Genomic DNA, 21,114 nt, shown 5'->3' with positions numbered 1-21,114 from the left:
GTGGGTAAGAAGACGTTGCTGTAGCGGGTTGCAGGTCTTATTAAAGCGGGTCGGGTTGTGGGTAAGAAGACGTTGCTGTAGCGGGTTGCAGGTCTTATTAAAGCAGGTCGGGTTGTGGGTAAGAAGACGTTGCTGTAGCGGGTTGCAGGTCTTATTAAAGCAGGTCGGGTTGTGGGTAAGAAGATGTTGCTGTAGCAGGTTGCAGGTCTTATTAAAGCAGGTCGGGTTGTGGGTAAGAAGACGTTGCTGTAGCGGGTTGCAGGTCTTATTAAAGCAGGTCGGGTTGTGGGTAAGAAGACATTGCTGTGGCGGGTTGCAGGTTCGGGTCGGACCTGCACAGGACTCTGAAATCACTGGTGTGATTTTGTGCGGCCCTCAGTAACCAGTAGACCACAGCAGCCCCTGGTGTAATATTACAGCAATACAATAGTACCACCACATCCACTGGCATTGAGCCCAAGTTATAATGAGGTATTGAAAAAACAGTAGCTTGAAACTTTGAAATTGTGACGGATGGAAGTTTTACCTGCATGAGACATGGCATAGTTTCCTCCAGTGCCAGTTTGCCGAAGTGTAATGTGGTTCTTGCTTGTCAATTTATTCTATTGTCAGCTTAGCAATGTCTTTACCCAGCGACCTCCCATTAGAGGAGCCAGGTGACAGGATGTGGGAAATGCAAGAAGTAAAACCAATAAAATAATGCAAGCAGATGGGAAGTTAACACAGAAGAAGACATGCCCAGTTAGACATGCGTGGATGGTACATCAAATAATAGAACCAGAATTCTCAATGCCCATTCTAACTGATCCCAAGAACCTTCCTTTGGCAGTTGCTGTTTTTATTAGCTGTGTGTTGTAAATTTAGCCAGAATACATCATTAAAATACGGAGTGTATTCCCTGTTGATGTACAACAGGCACTTGCAACCTGTATTGGGGAAAATTGAATTACTGGAAGTCACTGCAAAGCGGTGGGTTAAAAATAAATTTTAAAGACAAGTTAATCTGTGCTTCCAGCAAAGCTTGCATATGTTTTAATATTCTTTGGTCATTACCAGATACCAGATTGTCATTGCCTGCAGAAACATTGTATGCCCTGTATATTCTTTTGTTGCTAATTCGAGTTCACATAGCTGATGATAATTCAATGCCCTTTTCTGTTACCAACACTTTAAGTCTTTACCCTGTTTTATTACAGCCTGATGATTGACCTAGCTGAAGTTTACAAGGAGCAGAGCGTTGACGAGGTAAATCCACTCAATTCGTCACCCATTTTGTGTTGTATTAACTGCTATTGTAGAAGGGACAATAACCAGTGCAGATGAGCAGCAGGTTTGTAAGGCTCCCCACTGTGTCAACAGCTTGACGTCACTATTAACATTTGTGTTCCTGTTTTATAAATTCAGTTTTTTCTTTACTATAAGCCGGATCTTTTTGAGCTCGCTGTCTCCGTCTATTTTTAAATCCAGGACATCCCTGAAAATGAGACATTGCTCCCAGATCACAGTTTAGAGGATCTTACATTACAGCCTTTTAAGGGAATTTCAGATCTTTCAGGGAGTAAAAACAGAGCTATTGAACCGATTTGATTCCACTGGTCATTGACTGAGTGGATACAAGGACTTTCTGTATCACGATGTGAACTGGCCAGGTGTTCCTCCCTTCCAGTGTGTTGCACCTTCTATTGTTACACCAGTTCCTTTCTGTCACTCTTTTTCTGCAATGATGTCCCTGTCCACTGACCCATTCACTACGGTTTTCTGTATTAGTAGAATTGTATTATTCCTAAAATCTCACTTGTGATATCTCTGAGGAATACTCTTTTGATGTCTTGAAAGCTAGTGTTTGTTTATTACAGTTATTTTAATAAGTGGCATCAAATTTTCAAATCAAAGGGGTTATCACATTCTTCATTTTGATTGCTGTATCATTTTGAATTGCTCTTATTTTAGTGGTTTGTTTTGGACGAAGTGGCGACTGGAAAGTTACACTTGAAGCTGGAATGGCTGACATTGCTGCCGACTCCTGAGAAGCTGGATCAGGTCGGGGAACTGTACTGCTCTCTTCCTTTATCACTTCACTAACTGAAAGACTACAAAACTCAAGATCAAAATCTAAAATTAATAAATACCATAAAATAGATTTCTTGCATGTCCGTTTGTATACTAATACACACACTTGTCCCTGTAGAATCCTCATTTTGTGCAGGTGATAGATATTTATGAACCTTAACCCTTTCAGTCCTGAATTACACCGTGTAACAATTTTTTTTTTGTTCCTGGGTAGTAAGTGTTATTTCCTAATTGCTTATGCCTTTATAGAAAATGGCTGTTATTCCCCACAAACTTTGCTTTTGTGACCAGGACAGTGATATTTCAAAATATCACTATTTCCAATGGGAAAACAGGCAAATGTGTGTCTTTTCATTCACATAGTCAGAAAAAAACAACATATGAATCCAAATTAACATGTATTTGTACTAAAGTAATACAAAAATGACTACAAAAGATTTAGAAGTGAGTAGTTTTTTGAGATTTACGATTATACTGTATTTATGTGAACGAAAAGACACACATCTGCCTGTTTTCCCATTGGAAATAGTGATATTTTGAAATATCACTGTCCTGGTAACAAAAGCAAAGTTTGTGGGGAATAATAGCCATTTTGTATACTTTTGAGGCATAAGCAATTAGGAAATAACACTTACTACCCAGGAACAAAAATTGTGTTACATAGTGTTATTTTTGGTGAGCGGAAGAGTACACATGAGAACGGGACAAAACATTCTTTTTTATTTTTTACATTTATTTCTACACTACCTCAGGCTGGGATCTAGGATCCCCGTGAGGTTCCAGTGTGATTTCCAATGGCATGTTTTAGTATACAGCGCTAAGATAAGGCTTGACCTTGCGGTCCTGCCAGGACTGGAAGGGTTAAACTTTAGAGAAAGGAGAGCATGCCAGAGGTATCCCAAGCGTGGGTCAGCATACAGTATGTTATTTTTGTCTACTTTACCTTATATTCGTTGCTCCAATAGCAAAACCTGCAGTACTGTATACTGACTGACAGATCAACAGAACCAAATGAGAGGGAGTGCCACAGAACAGTTGCATGGCATATACTGGCAGTATAGCTCTTTCTGTGCACAGTGTTGAACAGTGAATATAATGTGTTCTGTATGTCCCTTGGAAAGATCCTGAAGGGCTACACCTGCATCTACTATGCTATACAAGCATGTACCACACATCAAGTTACACATTGATTTACTACAGAGAAACTGCATCTCGTATTTACAAACAGCTGCTTTTACTGTTGCTGTAGTCCTCAATGTTTGGGACATTGAAAGGACTTCAAAGGGTTAACATGTTGTTGCCTGGCTGTAATGAAATATATATGTTTACTTTGAAGGTCCTTGCAAGTATTAACGCTGATAAAGGTCAAGCCAACGATGGGCTTTCATCTTCACTGCTCATCATTTATCTCGATTCTGCCAAAAACCTACCAGTAAGTACCCCCCTCATCACCTGTTCCCCTGGCGTTACTTCTACATGTTACTTACCGGACACATCGTAATGCAGTGTACAATGCTATACAGAATGTTTGTAAGCATCCAGGTTTTGTTTTCGTTTTTTTAATCATGACTTTTCCATTTCCATTCATTTCATTACTCTCAATTCTAATTTAGGTGGAGGCGCGTGTGTTTTTCTATAGCATGTGCACTCCTTTCCACTGCTGTTAGTGTTTGACTGTTTTCCCTTTATTATACCCAGCCAGTAGTAGATGTTCAGGTTTAGGATACAGGGGAAGCTTTGAAATTCTGTATTAAATATTGTTTTCATGGCCACTTGGGCCTCTCAGTAGATGGTCAAAAACAATCCTGTTTTTGCATTTCTAAGCATAGAATATTGGAAACATATTTAATCTGTGGAGACTCAATGCTTAAAATTCTGATGTGCTTGCTGCACAGACTCAGACAAATATACTGCCCATGATTTGCTATAGGCTCAGTTGTTTCATGAAGCTCCCCCTTTGAAGGGAGAGTACATAATACACATATTTAAGTGTTCAGTGAGATATTTACAGTCATGAAGCATACAGCTATGGCCAAAAGTTTTGCATCGCCATATAGAATTAACTTATTTTGCTTCATAAAGTCAAATGAACCCTGCTGAATAATGTTACTTTAACATAGAATTACATACTGCTTTGTAGTTTTCAATATACTTATTGAAAAACTGACACAAATTTAAAAATGTGACCATTTCGAAATCTAACATGAAATACTATGCGACTATTATGACTTCTAGTAGACTTTAAGATGCTATTTTCTAGTTTTTTTGATTACACAATGTTATTTAAAATATCTAAATTATGTTCATTTAGTTTTTTCTTATATCTCAATCCTAAAATTCTAGGTGATGCAAAACTGTGTCCATAGTTGTATATTTTAATAGATTTGTAAAAGAAGACCTGACGGAGCCTGTTAGGAGGTATTTCTATTCTGTATTGTGATGTAATGAAGGGGTCAGTATATCGTGGAGTAGAAACCTGGGAGATTATCTTGGAGTTTAAGGACATCTTTAACTACCACCCACATCCGTGTATCATTTCCTTTAACTTTAGACTGTGTTTGTTAAGTACCGAGTCTATTGTAAGTGGTCATCTTCCTGTATATTTCCTTTCCTTTGTAATGGTCTTCCACCATTTCCCACAACACTCACACTACTGTCTTCTACCTAAGAGGAGGTTTTCCTGGCTTTCACACATACTGCACTGTTTAACATTACTCATTTCTGGCTTGACTGTGGCTTTTGTTCTAGTGTAAAGATACTTTGCTGTGTCAAAGTGCTTTGTGCTTGTGTATTGCATGGGTAGGTAATGGAATCCCATACAGGAAACTACTCATTTTTACTCCTCAGTCCCATCATTCGTTGCTCTCTTTTCTCCATTTCCCTCTTCTTAAGAGTGTCTTCGAAGGGAGCTTTGGGTGTGGATACTTATCAGAGAGGAGAGCTTCTGGCCTAGTCTTTTGTGAAAACACTGCTTCGCTGTATAGAGCGATATTTGTGAGTCCTGTAGTATTTTGCATCCGAGTTCTGCCGTGGTGTGATCTGGTATTGCCGCAGCAACCAAAAAACACCACCTTGTGTGCAAGAAAGCATGTTGATTGATGATTTATTTTGTTACCGCATGTTGCGTTTTATTTTTAACTGTTGGTTGTGTAGGATTTAAAACATGTTTCCAAGTTTTAAGCTACAGATAGGAATACATCCAATTGTGATGTGAAGAAGTTGTTTTTTTTTTATTTTTTTGGTAAAGACAGAGAACAGTGGCTAATGGAGATCAACAACAGGAGACAAATTGTTAAGTCTGTTGTGGCTGAGCCTGACTTTGCGGTCAACAGCCTGCTCCTATTACTCTACCAGCGTTACTTGCAACACAGTGTCCGTTTGTCATTCTAAAGCTGCCCACTATTTTCATCATCACTAACAATTAATCAATGTCCTTGCTTACAAAGCGACTCTTTTAGAAAGCACTGCCCTGTCTCCCGGAGGTTTTTCAAAGCATGGCATGTTGCTTAATTTGCACTTTTAGAATCAAATATTTGCAAAACAAAGTTTTGGTTTTTTTTTTTTTTTTTTTTTTTCTTTTCTTTAAGGTCCATGATTAATATACCCAGGACATGGGTATATACAGTAATACACCCTATGAGTGCCAACTGGGGTGAAGGTGGTAAAGTGATATGCTCCCTGTACCAAAACCTTGCCCCTTGTGACATCATACTCGTCCAGCGACCAAGCCAATCCAAAGGGGGGTGCCCTTGCCAGGTCTCCCTTCTGTTACCTGCCTTGCTGTCCCATTGGCATCATGTTATTCACTGCTGCTTGATTCATTCCTGCTGCCCTAACTGATTCACATAATGGTACTGTATACCCATGGACTCAGTTAAGTAGGTAGAGTTATTACTGTAGAGTATCTTCAACATATTTACATGATGAACAGGAATCAGATACATGTGCTATACAGTGGGACCTAATAAGTGCACCATGTGTGGCAGAGAGTAAAGTCCTCCTGCAACAAAGCTCAAATAATTTTTGGTTCTTAAAAATTTAATTTTTTACAAAGAATAATAGTCAAAAAGAAGGAAAACACAGATGAGAACATAAAATATCCTAGAGTACAACCTAAACTTTTTTTTTCATTTCCGTGAGTCACACAGTGACTGGAGAGATAGCTTAAAACTTAAAAAATGTATGCACTTTTTGCACATTGTATTCATCTGCATTCATTTGATTTCTGCTGTCCTGGGGAAAAGGGACTCTTCTAATACTTGTGCTAACTTTGTCATTGGCCCCCTTTGTTTTGTTCTTTGTTGCCTCGCTACTTAGCATGAATTAACCAAGCTTGTTGTTGCATGAGTTAATAACCCATTGTGTGTTCATTCTCTCCTGCCTCAAAAAGAGAGATCCATCAGAAATGAAGAAACATTTGCAAAAGCTGAAGGTAATGTGACCACGCATGGAAATACAGCAACAAAATCTGCCTGTATTCCCTTCTCATTTTTCTTTAAATTTTTGCCATATCTTTACAATTTCTTCCCATTTCAAGGATTTTGTGGTTGCTGATAAAAATCTATGAATGTAGTGGAACTAGTTTAATGTACTGGTGTTTTAGGGCTGAAATACATTGCTGTACAGTTAGGACCAAAAGTGTTGCATCACCTAGAATTTTAGGATTTAGACATCATTTAAAAAAAAACAAAATAATGTTTTTTATATATATATATATATATATATATATATATATATATATATATATATATATATATATATATATATATATATATATATATATATATATATATATATATATATATATGTTCATGTAATTCAATATGTTAACATAACATTATTCAGCAGATTTCATTTGACTTTATGAAGCATTCTTAGTTAGTTCTATAGGGTGATGCAAAACCTTTGGCCACAGCTGCAGATCCAAGAGCAGGGATATGTGTGGTATAGTGGAATACCTTTTCTATGGTCAGGACCTGGAGTTACTCCTTTTGTTTTGTGTGTGCTATTACCCATGGCTAGTGCATGCATTACAGGCTTTGTACAGTGTGGTGCATCATTATTTTATGTCTAAGGAAATGTATCAATTCAGATTCAGAAAACATGGTTTAAAAAATAAAGACATGTCTTGCTTTTCTATCTAACTTGGAGCCCTGTAACACATGTAAAATATAGATGTTTAGTTTGGTAGGAGTCTGGTAGTTAACTGTAACCTTTAATAGCAATAAGTTGTTATTGTCTTGTGGTGGTGGTTGATTGGTGTGGGGTTATGGTAGTTTCTGTCATAAGAAAACCTTTATAATGTACAGTGCAAGTTAGGATTGAACCCAGTGTCCATTTGTTTCAGGCTTGTTTTTAGATTTCCAGTGCATATATGTCTGTCACTAGACACCACGACAAGAAAATTACAGGAACCCTGATAAGCATCACTGTTACCCATAAACTAAGTGAACACATCAAAACAGTACTGTATATAGGGCTGTCTTGTTTTCATGGTAGGACATGGCTTATTTCACAGCATTTCAGTCTATAAATAGGTATTTCAAAATATTTCATGATTTAAAAATAATATGTATTAAAGCAGAAAAAAATAGCATTGTCACATCCAAAATCGATTTTTTTTTTCTCTACAGCAATTTATACAACAAATGTTCCTAAATATTTAAATGCTTAGCTGAAAAGCAGTACATGCTAAATATTTAAATGCTTAGCTGAAAAGCAGTACATGCTAAATATTTCAATGCTTAGCTGAAAAGCAGTACAGCTAAATATTTCAATGCTTAGCTGAAAAGCAGTACATGCTGAATATTTCAATGCTTAGCTGAAAAGCAGTACATGCTAAATATTTCAATGCTTAGCTGAAAAGCAGTACATGCTAAATATTTCAGTGAGCTGAAAAGCAGTACATGCTAAATATTTCAATGCTTAGCTGAAAAGCAGTACATGCTAAATATTTAAATGCTTACCTGAAAAGCAGTACATGCTAAATTGTAGAATATTTCGTTTTTTATGTCCACCTTTTAAAGACATATTTTTTATCACCAGTGAATTATCAAACAAAATAAAGACATAAATCAATGAAAAAATAACAAGACACGTTAAATGTCCCCTCCTTGTACTGGACAGAGCGATCTTGTACTGGACAGAGCGATCTTTAGCAGAAATATTTCCGGTCTTTGATGCAACTGTTGTCTTTTTCACTAAAGACATTTTAAAGAAATTGTTCTGCTCTATGCAGTGTGTGTTCAATCATTTACCAGAAGCAAACTAAACCGGCTGCCAGGTTCCTAATGCAATGTAACAGCTAGTGCGAACATTTACTATATTTATTTTTAAGTGATGAAAGTGTGTGTGTGTGTGTGTGTGTGTGTGTGTGTGTGTGTGTGTGTGTGTGTGTGTGTGTTTATATATATATATATATATATTATATATATATATATATATATATATATATATATATATATATCAATATATATAACAGGCTAGTATAATGCATATATATATTCTATTCTTGTTGTCTTAGGTAATTATTATATAAACAAGGCTAGGAGAATGCTGCTAACATTTTTCTTGTTGTATCCCTAGTCAGGGAAGAAGGTAAGCAGCGATCCGAATCCATTTGTTCAGCTGTCTGTTGGCCATACTACATATGAAAGCAAGGTAAGTCATCATCGCCTTCACACTGCAAGTAGGGCCTTGTGCTTTTGTTTTTCATAAGGTGCTCCCTCTTGTGGAGAATTGAAGCATTGTTCAGTGTTCCTTTTAAAGATATAGGAAAAGTTTCCTTTCAAGCCAATGTGTAAAGAAGTGCGAGCGTACATTTTACACATGTAAAAACATTGACATATTGTCTCAACATTAGTCCTCCTATAATATCAATGCAATATAATGTGTGTTCATAGAGATGCAAAAGAAAAAAGCTTTTTTAATGTCTTTATTTAAATGTGGTTTTCTGTTGTGTGTTCAGGTTCGGTACAAGACCAGTGAGCCTGTGTGGGAGGAAGCATTCACGTTCCTTATTCACAACCCAAAGAGGCAGGAACTTGATATTGAGGTGCTCTACATTTCACCTCTCTAGTAAAAAACACAAGGGTCTACTGATGATGATTATTATTTATTTATTTATTTATTTAAAACGGGGAAACATAAATATATGGTTAAAATAAATCAGAAAGCAAAAAAAAAAAAAAAAAATTTTAGCTTGTATTCTGTAAAAGGAGAAACATTTTAAATTCTTTCATTAGCATAAGCTTTTAAAAAAAAAAAAAAAAAAAAAAAAAAAAAAAAGCAGTGGGCATGAGTTTTTGAAGCAATTGTTGTGGTTTTCTTTAGATCAAAGATGAGAAACACGACTGCTCTTTGGGGACTGTAAACCTGCCTCTTGGTAATCTGATGGAAGCTGAAGAAATGACCCTGACCCAGCGTTTCCCCATCAAGAGCTCTGGGCCGAACAGCACCATCAAGCTGAAGCTTGCGCTCAGAGTAGGTGTTGCCCAGTCTAGATGGAACTGAACCGTACTCTTACTGCTGTGTTTTGTTTGTAAAGCCAATAAGATCTCTGGCTTTGCCTTTTCTTCAAAAGAATTGTATTTGTGCATATATATTGTCAGCTGATAGATCAGATCTGTGTTTTTCTTCACAATGTACACATTCTAATTGTGTCAGTGGTCTACAAATGTGCTTTGTGAGTGTGCACTTTGACTGTGTTCACCGTTGTTACTTCATGACTGTTTGGATTGGGTGGCAGAGTCAGAGCACACAGTGTCTGCACACTTGGTTGATCAATGTAACCATTGTTTTAAACCTGCCTCATTGTTTAATCAGTTAATCAGTTTTGTTCCAGAAATGACATTATTTCTTCCCTATTTGATGTACTAGAGTAAATACAGTAACCACATTAAAGGTAATCATAGGTAAAGCAAGACATTCTTTTTGATCCCAATGACTCAGCATTGGCATTGTGTAAACCGTTCCCTACTCGCCACTCTCTTTGTAAAAAAAACAAAACAAACAAAAACCTCTATCCTGCTGTTAGTCTGTCTCCATTCAATTTCTAACTGTGTCCGCCGGTCCTGTTTTCTGTAATCTCCAGATAACGATGGATAGGTTCCCCAGTGCTGTGAAATGCTCTAAAATAAATCCAGTTTTGGGTTAATCTGGATGGGTACAAGTAGATCTGATCCTCGTAGTTAAGTAGACAAACATTTCGGTCAGTGCATCACTGTAAAAACTTCACAGAGGAAGATGTGCAAGTCCCTCAGTACCTTTTGTCCCTGTTCTATGTTACATTTCTAAAATCCCCTACCCTGGAATTGTCTGTTTCTTACAGCTCACATGTTTCTTTCTCTATTCTGAATCAGCAATCTCCCATGCTGCTCCTTTAACCACCATAACTAGCATTGCATTCCTTCAAAAATATATTTGTGGTTATAGCTGCAGATAGTAAGTCTTGACTGCTTTCTCTTTGCAGATACTTTCCCTTGAGAGTCAACAGAAGTCAGGACAACCATCTCTGGTCCAGGTAAAGAAGTCTCCCAATTTCACCAAGGATGGCAAGAAGGCTCAGCCCACTGTGTCTGGGAAGACGGACTCCAACCTACCTGCCACGGCGTCCGCCTCCAGCGTGGATATCAGTAGAAAGCCAGAATCCTACGAGAACCCAGGGGCTTCTTCATCTTCCCCCCAGCGGCTGGTGGATCTCAACAAAAGCAGCTCCAATCTGAACATCGCAAGTTACCCTGGCTCTCCCACCCACCTCTCTGCAAAGGAGGCGACTCCCAGCATCGCCTCAGACATCTCCCACCCATACGCCACCCAGGAGCTGCGTCAGAGACTGCGTCACCTGCAGAAGTAAGCACGCCAAACACAGCTCGCCCATTTCAAAAGAACGGCTTCTGTGAGCAGAGCCAAACACAGCTCTCCCATTTCAAAAGAACGGCTTCCGGGAGCAGAGAGACAAATAAAAGGTCATACCACAGTATTGTATTAGTGTTTTCTAGGGCTGCAACGGGGTACATTTTGACCTTTGAAGGTTTGGAACACGTTACCGAAGGAAGGTTCGAACTTCGATGGTACTCATTTGCATAATGTACTGGTGACGTCACCATAGCTACCAGTTTATATTTGATTGAAAATCCTAATATTTTACAGGTAATCCCAATAAATTAAATAAAACTTTCACATGTATTTAAAAAAATATGTTATATAAAATAGTAATATTGTTTTTATAATTTAAATAAAAATACATGTTGTTTGTTTACACGTAATTGAGGCTGCTTGCGATATATACAGTAAGTTTGCATTGCACCGGCAAAACAAAGCTTTATTTAACAGTCACTGTTCCAAGCAGGTTATCAGTCACATTTTACTACTACTAAAAATGTTAATAATACTAATAATAATATGAACTTACGCTTGTCAAGTGACTCCAGAGATTTGTTATACTTCCATGATGCGAGTTCCTTGCACAGTTTGCATTCAACTTTTGTTTTGGTCATCTGAGCATTTAACAAAAAAATCCCAAACAGCAGCGGGGTTTTTTCTTTTAATGCAGGTTACACTGTAAAATGCTTTGCTGTCATGATGGCGAGTGAATGAATTAAAGGTTTGTCTCTGAATAACACAAGCTGGAGGGGGGAGGCGCAGGTGGTGCTCAGTTTCAGTATTCAGTACATATTTTACTGAAGCACTACACCCACTATATGATGATATTGTTGTCGTTGTTTTGTTGTCTGTTTTCATTACCTGGCTGAAATGTTTCTGGGCCTCACAGGCTTTACAATGGTGTTTTTTTCGATGTGACCCCCTATAAAGTACCATAAAGCAGCATTTTTTGTGAAAATAAAATACATCTATTAATAGAATACAAGCAGCAAAAGGAAATACAGTATTTGAGTCTTTAAATGAATCTTTCAAGTTGTTTACTTGTATTGTGACACTAACGAGTCCACGGTGTTCGAATATTCTCTGCTTAAAACTAAGTGAATTTAAAAAAGTGTGTAGCAAATTATCCTTGAACAGAACAGCAAGAGGCCACTGATAATGTTACAGCATTGATTATTATTCCATTAACCTCTTTCCCATGCACCAGAAACTATTTCCAGAACAGCAGCAATACCACTTAACTGTTTACCTTATAATAGCTGCAGAACTTCTAGTGAGTGGCAAAATAGGAACCTAAAGTTTATTTTAATTTGTCTTTTATGTTTATAGAAAACAAAAAATCTAGTTTGTTAGCTAGTTATGTGTCATGTCAGATATCACCTTTTAATCAAATATTTAGCATACACATTTCAGGAATGAAGGTAGCTAGATATCTTTATTTATTTCCTAAATAGGGCAGTGAAAGATAATTAAACAAGATGGCAATAAATAAAGAAGCTGGCTAGTGTAGCTGTAGGTAATACTGTTTAGGCAGTCGTGCAGCAGAGCATGCTCTTGTGCCTATGTTAATACATTTCTTTCAGATCAATTTGAGATAGAGACCGTCTTTATTGCCAGTTATCGCTTTTCTTGAAATATGGCCGATAAAGTCCAATGGTCTGGAAAATTCGGTAATGCTGATAAGGTTTACGGCTCTTTAGTCACAAAGATGTGTTTTGTTTTCCAACGATGCAAAGTGTTTGAAGTTGCGTTAGCAGTAATAAGGAATGTTAAATGATGGTGTGTGTTTGTTTGTTTACAGCGGAACAGCTCCTCCTCACATGCCGTTGGGTCAAGTCCAGTTGACAGTCAGGCACAGTTCCCAAAGGAATAGACTGATTGTGGTTGTACATGCTTGTCGGTGAGTTGAATGTAGCGTTGATTCTGGGTGCTGGTTTGAGCAACAGCGTGTTTGTGCTACATGAGGGTAACTCAAAAAAAACAAACAAAGTCAAGCAGAGACTCGGATCAGCTAGTGCCTTCATTTTGTTTGAGCATTTTGAAATTCTGAAGGGATGCTTTAATTTTTCAAGCTGTGCTAAACTGACGTTTTATGCAGTTATACAGCTGTGGCCAACATCAACTAGCATCAACTCGAATGCTGAGATTGAGACGTAGTTTAAAAAAAAAAAAAAAGTATATGAACATAATTTCGATCTTTTATTTAACATCATGTAATCAAAGAAACTACAAAGTCTACCAGAAGCCGTAATAGTAGTATAGTATTGCATGTCAGATTTCGAAATAACAGTTTAGTCAGTTTTTCCTTAAGTATGTGGAAAACTGCAAAGCAGTATGTAATTCAATATGTTAATGTAACATTATTGAGCAGGTTTCATTCGACTTTATATAAAGTGATGCAAATCTTTTGAGTTGTAGATCTGATTTGAGTTCCAGCTTTATTTGAACCCAGGAAGCTCACTGTAGTTTGCATTTCATTTGCAGTAACCTCATAGCCTTTAGCGAGGCCAGCTCAGACCCCTACGTTCGAATGTACCTGCTGCCTGATAAGCGGAGGTCTGGAAGGAGGAAAACGTCTGTGGTGAAGAAGACACTAAACCCAGTGTATGATGAGACGTAAGTGACCAGCACCGGCTGCAATTGTGGTTTAGAAATTAACATTTTCAGCAATCCAGCAGCCTGGTCAGAACCAGTAACTGCAATTTAAATTGGTTTGGACCCACATTTTAGTTCTACCTTTGCAGTCCAACTTGAAGGGGCATGAAATATCACAGCATTTTACCTGATAAATCCTCTTTAAATCCAGGCGGACCAGCTCTATTAAGAGAAGATATCTTTGAAGCTTTCATAGTATTACAGTATTCTAGAGTGAAGATATGAAAAGAAAAACATGATTTCAAAACAAATATACAAAAATAATAAAACTGTTGCAGAGAAATATTTTGGCACTACCTGTAGGAACAACTCAAGCCGAAAAAGTTGGCAGCTGATTGATAGCTATATATTTAACTAGATTTCAGACAAGGCCAGACCATCTTGGTTACCTGTAGCACTGACGTGTTCTTTATGTTTTCAGGTTTGACTTCAACGTTTCACTGATAGAAGTGCACAGAAGAACCCTGGATGTAGCTGTGAAGAACAGCGGGGGCTTCCTGTCAAAAGACAAGGGACTTCTGGGAAAGGTTGGTTACTAGGGCACAGGGTACCCAGGTGTTCTACTTGATGTGTTCAGCATGTTTATCTTTTCATCAATCAGACAAGCTGAGCGGATTTCTCCAAAACTACCTGTAGAAAGAGGATAGCTTGCTACAATAGTTAAAAACTTGTGCTTTGTGAAAGTGGCCTCTGGAACATTCAACAGTAGTTTGAGCCATTCCAGGTTTTGCCATAAGCCTAATTTGGTCCACAGGTTTTTTCTCTATATTGGATGACAAAGCCACAACATACCCTTTTTAGGTTATACAATTTCATGTTACAGAGGTCTTTTAATGACTGTTTTCAGAGTAAGAAGTATCTGCTGTATATACTCTTCTATGAGTCTATTGTAATCTCATTTTTGCAATTGCAGGCGCTCATAGATTTGACATCTGAAGATATAAACAAAGGCTGGACTCAGTGGTGAGTGACGATTGAATATATTTGGGGCCGAGGGACGGGGTGCATTGCTTTGTCATGGTCCACCTTGCTGACCAGTTCCTGTTCCAGAGGGTGGTCGCTTCCTTCTGCCCTTGAGATGCAGGACCAACAGCCAAATCTATAAGCTTGAACATCACCAATACCCCAAAGAAGAAACCATGATCCAGGCTTTGAATTAACAAGTGGACAAGTGTCCAGTACCGTTTCAGTTAGTCCAAAAATGAATGCGATGGTGTGACACCGATGGCTGTAGGGGTGACTTCAGAACCGGAAATGAATCCACAGCACAGGAGCAGACTGGGGTACAACTGTGCTTCTTGAGCATTTATTCAAAATAAAAGATTTAAACAAAACAGACACTGTTGCAAAACAAAAGACATGAGGAACAAACAAACAAACAGAACACTGAACAAACAAGTAATTGTTAGTTTTTAGTTTTTAATTTATGTCCTCTCTCCCATTCTCCACTCACCAAACACCCAACCCAGAGCGAGCGAAACACAGCATCTTTTATGCAGCTGTACCGAGACTCAATTGCTAATCAATCATTCAATTGGAATCACGTACATCTGCACGTGGAGTGATTGTGCAATCACCGTGCCTAAATACAAATATACATTTTAACAGCTTGTGCTACATAACCCCACATTATGTCCTATGCACCAATACATGAACACCAACATTAACATGCCACACACAACATAAAACACAAAGCTGCACAGGGGCAGGGCACTCCACCACAGATGGGTATGGACCCTGCTCCCTAACCCTAAAGAGGGTGTCCCTATAGGCATGTGTTCGGAGCAATATTGCTAAGCCAGTGCCTTCCAAGTGCAGTAAGTAATAATCACAAAGACTAATACATTAAACATTCATTTTATTTGGTATTGATGTGTGTGTATATATTACATGAATAGTAGCTATATTTACAATGTCCAATGGTAAAATAAAGTCATTTTGCACTTTTGTGACATCAAGAAGTCGTATTGCATGGCTTTAGCCTTGTGGTTTATGATGTACATAACCCCTCGTAACATACTGCAGCCCATATGTTATTCTATAAAGATATATTCTATTTTTCTTTATCTTACAGGTATGACCTAACAGAAGATGGTACCCAGCAGTCAGTGCAAGCCTAGACTAAATGCCAGGACAGTACCGCAGCACACTTCTACCAAGCTTTCATCAGCAGCTATATTATCATCACAAAATGTACCCGCATTATTTTTTTTACAGCTTTTTATTTTAGCCAAATGGGAACATCCTTTTTGTTTTTTATTATTGTAAATTGCTTTTGTCACTTTTTCAATTGTTTATTACCCATTTTAATGCTAATTTCCCCTTTTTAATTAGTTATTTTGTGCAATCAAACATAAAGGAAGCGTGCGGTGTGTTTAAAAAAAAAAAAAAGAAGTGTCAAAAGAAATACTGTGCTCACAATGTGTTTTGCTGAATCTGCTCCAGTTTGCTCCCTGCCTTGTTCTGTATGTGGGTGATGTACAGCATGTTAATATGCACCATGATGTAAAACGGATTTGGAGAAGGCAGGCGGTGCAAGCGGTGGATTATTTGTTTTTTCTTAGTTATTTAAAAGGAAGGTTAATCCACTTTTACAGATGCTTTGCAGACAAAGTCATGTATTGTCAGGTTCTATCGCTGCAGGTCGTTTTTTTAAATTATTTTTTTGTTTTCTTATGTAAAAATGTAAAAAAAAAAAAAAAAAAAAACCAACTGCCAAAGAGACAATTGTTTCGTTTTTGGTCCACTTGGGTTTTAAAGCCAAAAATGTATACAAAGAATTGCACATACAGTGTTTCTCTTGATATTTTATTATGCTATACTTTATTAAAGCCTCAGCATTTTACCTGAATGTCAGAAAGCTTTACAATAAAGAAAATGTTGTAGTGACAAGTGATAATGTACCACATACTATATAGCCTGGCAAGCTTTTATACCTAATACATTGTAGCATTCACTTTTCTTAAAAGAATATTAACTCTGAAAAAATCTGCCTGGTTGTGCAGAACTATTTAAAGCCATCTTTTTATTTTTTAGAAGGGAAGTTATATTGGGAACAGTTGGATGAAGCTCAGAGATTTTATTGCATGTCACAGCCAGGTACATATTTATGAATGTATACAAAGTATTTACTTTACATTTACAGCTTAATAGTCACAGTTGTAATTTGGTTAAGGTTTTTTTTTACTGTGTTTTACACTAAATGAAGGGAAATAATGAAGATTATTGATTGGAGTGGTTCTAAATGTAAACGTGACTGCAAATGTAAACGTGACTCTTCAGAGCTTTCTTTTCCCGTTTTGCTAACAATTTCACATGTTTATAGCATCATGCAAATTCAACAGATGCAACAGTACATGTGTGGGCCATGAAATGAATAATGTCTCTGAAGGAGCACTGCAGAGATTTCCAATGGAAGCTAAATGCCTTCTCCATGTACTTAATTTATCTTGTGCCTTAAAAACACAATGAGCGAAGATGTAAGAGTAAAAGTATTATACCTGTTGACATAAAGAAGCTTTTCATGTTTACAAGTTTCCACATTTCTTTCTAACATTATTATTAACAAAGAAGTATAACCCAGTGCGTGGTTCAAACGACACTGTCGGTTTGTACTGTTCAAAACTGAAAACGTTATTAACATGAAATATATACTGTAGCAATTGAAACAGTTAATTCTGTTTGATTTAGTAATATTCAGAGGGTTTAGCCATGTTGGGTATGTTAAAGGGTTAAGCAAATATGATAATGAATTCCTTTTTCATATCTTTGGTGGGCCAAAAAAGGGTTTTGTGTAATGGGCAGTGTAGTGTGATACCTGGCCGTTACAGATTCTTTCCTGTCCCGTTGGTGAGATGTCATGGAGAAACAAGGTGTGATAAAAATGATTTCCCTTTTATACAAGCACATGATTGCCTGCAGTGCTATGCATAAAATATAACCTAGTATCCCCTTGGTTTTGTGTACCAAGGATCAAAAGGTTTATAAGCATTTAAGGGTTGTGGATATAGTGGAGACCATCTTGCGTAAGTATGTCACACTTAGATTTTCATATATATCTAGAGAAGTAGTGGAGGGGGTGTCTGTCCTTGGGGATGTAGTGGAGGGGGTGTCTGTCCTTGGGGATGTAGTGGAGGGGAGTGTACACACAGGGTGTTTCTGTCTGACCTTGGGGATGTAGTGGAGGGGGTGTCTGTCCTTGGGGATGTAGTGGAGGGGAGTGTACACACAGGGTGTTTCTGTCTGTCCTTGGGGGTGTAGTGGAGGGGGTGTACACAGAGGGTGTGTCTGTCTGTCCTTGCAGATGTAGTGGAGTGGGTGTACACACAGGAGGTGTCTGTCCGAGGGGGTGTACACACACAGGGTGTTTCTGTCTGTCCTTGGGGGTGTAATGGAGGGGGTGTCTGTCCTTGGGGATGTAATGGAGGGGGTGTCTGTCCTTGGGGATGTAGTGGAGGGGGTGTCTGTCCTTGGGGATGTAATGGAGGGGGTGTCTGTCCTTGGGGATGTAGTGGAGGGGGTGTCTATCCTTGGGGATGTAGTGGAGGGGAGTGTACACACAGGGTGTTTCTGTCTGTCCTTGGGGATGTAGTGGAGGGGGTGTCTGTCCTTGGGGATGTAGTGGAGGGGAGTGTACACACACGGTGTTTCTGTCTGACCTTGGGGATGTAGTGGAGGGGGTGTCTGTCCTTGGGGGTGTAGTGGAGGGGAGTGTAGACACAGGGTGTTTCTGTCTGTCTTTGGGGATGTAGTGGAGTGGGTGTCTGTCCTTGGGGATGTAGTGGAGGGGGTGTCTGTCCTTGGGGGTGTAGTGGAGGGGAGTGTACACACAGGGTGTTTCTGTCTGTCTTTGGGGATGTAGTGGAGTGGGTGTCTGTCCTTGGGGATGTAGTGGAGTGGGTGTCTGTCCTTGGGGATGTAGTGGAGTGGGTGTCTGTCCTTGGGGATGTAGTAGACACACAGTGTGTCTGTCTGTCACGCTTACAGTTTTACATACATCTGGAGAGCTGCTTATTCAATTTCAATGTATTTATACAGCACCTTTCATACCACAGTGTCTCAAAGCGCTTTGCATTTCGGTTAAAACAGAAAAATGTATGCTGTATCAAGCTCTGCAAAAATGACAAGATAACAATAAATTCAAAATTCAAGACAATTTAAGAAAACAGGAAATTAATAAACATTATAGAAAAAAGCAATTTGTAAGTCAGGTTAAAAAGGCTAAACAATAATATATATATATTCCTAATATTACGCTGCACCCCCTTTTGCCCTCAGAACAGTCTCAATTCGTTGGGGCATGGACTCTACATGGTGTCGAAAGCGTTCCACAGGGATGCTGGCCCATGGTGACTCCAATGCTTCCCACAGTTGTGTCAAGTTGGCTGGTAGTGGATCTCTACTCAGAATAGCTTGTTCCATCTCATCCCACAGATGCTCAATTGGATTGAGATCTGGTGACTGGGCAGGCCACTGCAGTAAACTGAATTCACTGTCATGTTCGTGGAACCATTCATGGACAATCTTAGCCTTGTGGCATGGGGTATTATTCTGCTGAAAAAATCCATTAGCAGATGGATTCACTGCTGCCATGAAGGGATGCACAATGATGTTCAGATATCCTGTGGCAATCATACGTTGCTCCACTTTTATCAAGGGGCCCAATGTGTGCCATGGAAACACACGCCACACCATCACCACCAGCCTGCAATGTTGACATGCGGCATGATGGATGCATGTACTCGTGGTTTTCTCCATACCCTAATCCTCCCATCAGCATGAAACAGCAGGAACCGAGATTCATCAGACTAGGCTATGTTTTTCCAATCCTCCAGTGTCCAGTGTTTTCATTCCTTAGCCCACCGCAACCACAGTTTCTTGTGTTTTGCTGAAAGAAGTGGCACTCTGTTAAATCGTCGGCTGCCATACCTCATTCGTTCAAGGTACGACATGCATTCTTTTATGGGTCTTTCGGCACCAATGTTGTTCTGAACTGTCAGTTGACTAACTGTAGCCAGTCTGTTGCTCTGCACAATTTGTGTCAGCCTTCTTTGGCCTCTTTAATCAATGAGCCATTTTCGACCACTGGCCTGCCGTTGGCTGGATGTCCTTTGGATGGTGGACCATCCTTGATACACACAGGAAACTGCTGAGTACGAAAAGCCCAGCAGCGTTGCAGTTCTTGACACACTCAAACTGGCGCCTTGCACCTACTACCATACCCTGTTCAAAGGCACTTAAATCTTTTGTCTTGCCCATTTACCCTCTGAATGGCACACATACACAATCTATGTCTCAATTGTGTTGTGAGGACTAAAAGCGAGGACTAAAGGAACAGCCAAACACTGCAATGGATGCAAGGGAGGAGCTTCGAACTGGGGTGTGTGTGTGTGTGTGAGAGAGAGGTAGTGATGTGATATATATATATATATATATATATATATATATATATATATATATATATATATATATATATATATATATATATATATATATATATGTGTGTGTATATATTAGAGAGATCCCTACTCAGGTTTTGCGGTCTTCAAGAGAAGCTGACCAATACTGTCAGAGGCTATTTTCACATGCTGGACCCGACCTTGCTTAAAAGTCCAACGGTTGTGTCAGCAGAGAGTAGAGAGATTTTAATTTTGTTTTAAATATGTTTCTGAAATCAGAGAATAGTGGCGAGATGTATCTGCTGCTGTTGTGCCTAATTTAAACATCGCATAATCACTAGTCAGTTTTATAAGGCGATATCTCGTTTAAGAAGTAGATGCTGCTGCTGCATTTACAGTATATTACATACTGAGTGAGACTTGTGTGGTGACTTGTGTGTAACTGAATAATTAGTGATGGGTCTTCACGCCCCGTTGCCATGCCTTCTTCCAAAGTAATATGTAAGAACAAGTAAGAACAAATAAGTGCCTCCTATTTTCTGTTCTGAATGCCCCTTTATCTACTCTCCATTTATGATCCGTGGTCCTTGTTTCTTTTTTCAGGTCAAAAAAGTCCCCTGGGTCGACTTTGATAAATTTCAGAATTTTGAATGCTTGAATTACGTCGCTGCGTAGTCTTCTTTGTTCAAGACTGAATAGATTCAATTCTTTTAGCCTGTCTACATATGACATGCCTTTTAAACTCTGGATTATTCTGGTCGCTTTCCTTTGCACTCTTTCTAGAGCAGCAATATCCTTTTTGTAGGGAGGTGACCAGAACTGAACACAATATTCTAGATGAGGTCTTACTAATGTGTTGTAAAGTTTTAACATTACTTCCCTTGATTTAAATTCAACACTTTTCACTATATATCCCAGCATCTTGTTGGCCTTTTTTATAGCTTCCCACATTGTCTAGATGAAGACATTTCTGAGTCAACATAAACTCCTAGGTCTTTTTCATAGATTCCTTGTTCAATTTCAGTACCTCCCATATGGTATTTATATTGCACGTTTGTATTGCCTGCGTGCAGTACACTTTTCTCAATCAAATGTAATTTGCCATGTG

The 21,114-nt window shown here is 38.6% G+C and overlaps 1 protein-coding gene across 1 annotated transcript in view; it reads left to right on the top strand.

Annotated features, from left to right (window-relative positions):
* LOC121310458 (extended synaptotagmin-2-like) overlaps positions 1-17,136 on the top strand; it is a 67,816-nt gene extending 50,680 nt beyond the window's left edge. Inside the window, 13 exon segments of the mRNA XM_041243639.1 lie at positions 1,197-1,245; positions 1,951-2,040; positions 3,407-3,502; positions 4,963-5,064; positions 8,656-8,730; positions 9,038-9,124; positions 9,403-9,552; positions 10,541-10,920; positions 12,755-12,853; positions 13,438-13,569; positions 14,030-14,135; positions 14,522-14,571; positions 15,683-17,136. Coding sequence (XP_041099573.1) covers positions 1,197-1,245; positions 1,951-2,040; positions 3,407-3,502; positions 4,963-5,064; positions 8,656-8,730; positions 9,038-9,124; positions 9,403-9,552; positions 10,541-10,920; positions 12,755-12,853; positions 13,438-13,569; positions 14,030-14,135; positions 14,522-14,571; positions 15,683-15,728 — 1,462 coding nt within the window. The 3' untranslated portion in view covers positions 15,729-17,136.
* The last annotated feature ends 3,978 nt before the right edge of the window (positions 17,137-21,114 follow it).

This window comes from Polyodon spathula, chromosome 3, assembly GCF_017654505.1.
Source record: "Polyodon spathula isolate WHYD16114869_AA chromosome 3, ASM1765450v1, whole genome shotgun sequence".
Lineage (NCBI taxonomy): Eukaryota > Metazoa > Chordata > Actinopteri > Acipenseriformes > Polyodontidae > Polyodon > Polyodon spathula.
The sequence above is the reverse complement of the archived record's forward strand: the minus strand, read 5'-3'. Positions and strand labels throughout refer to the sequence as shown.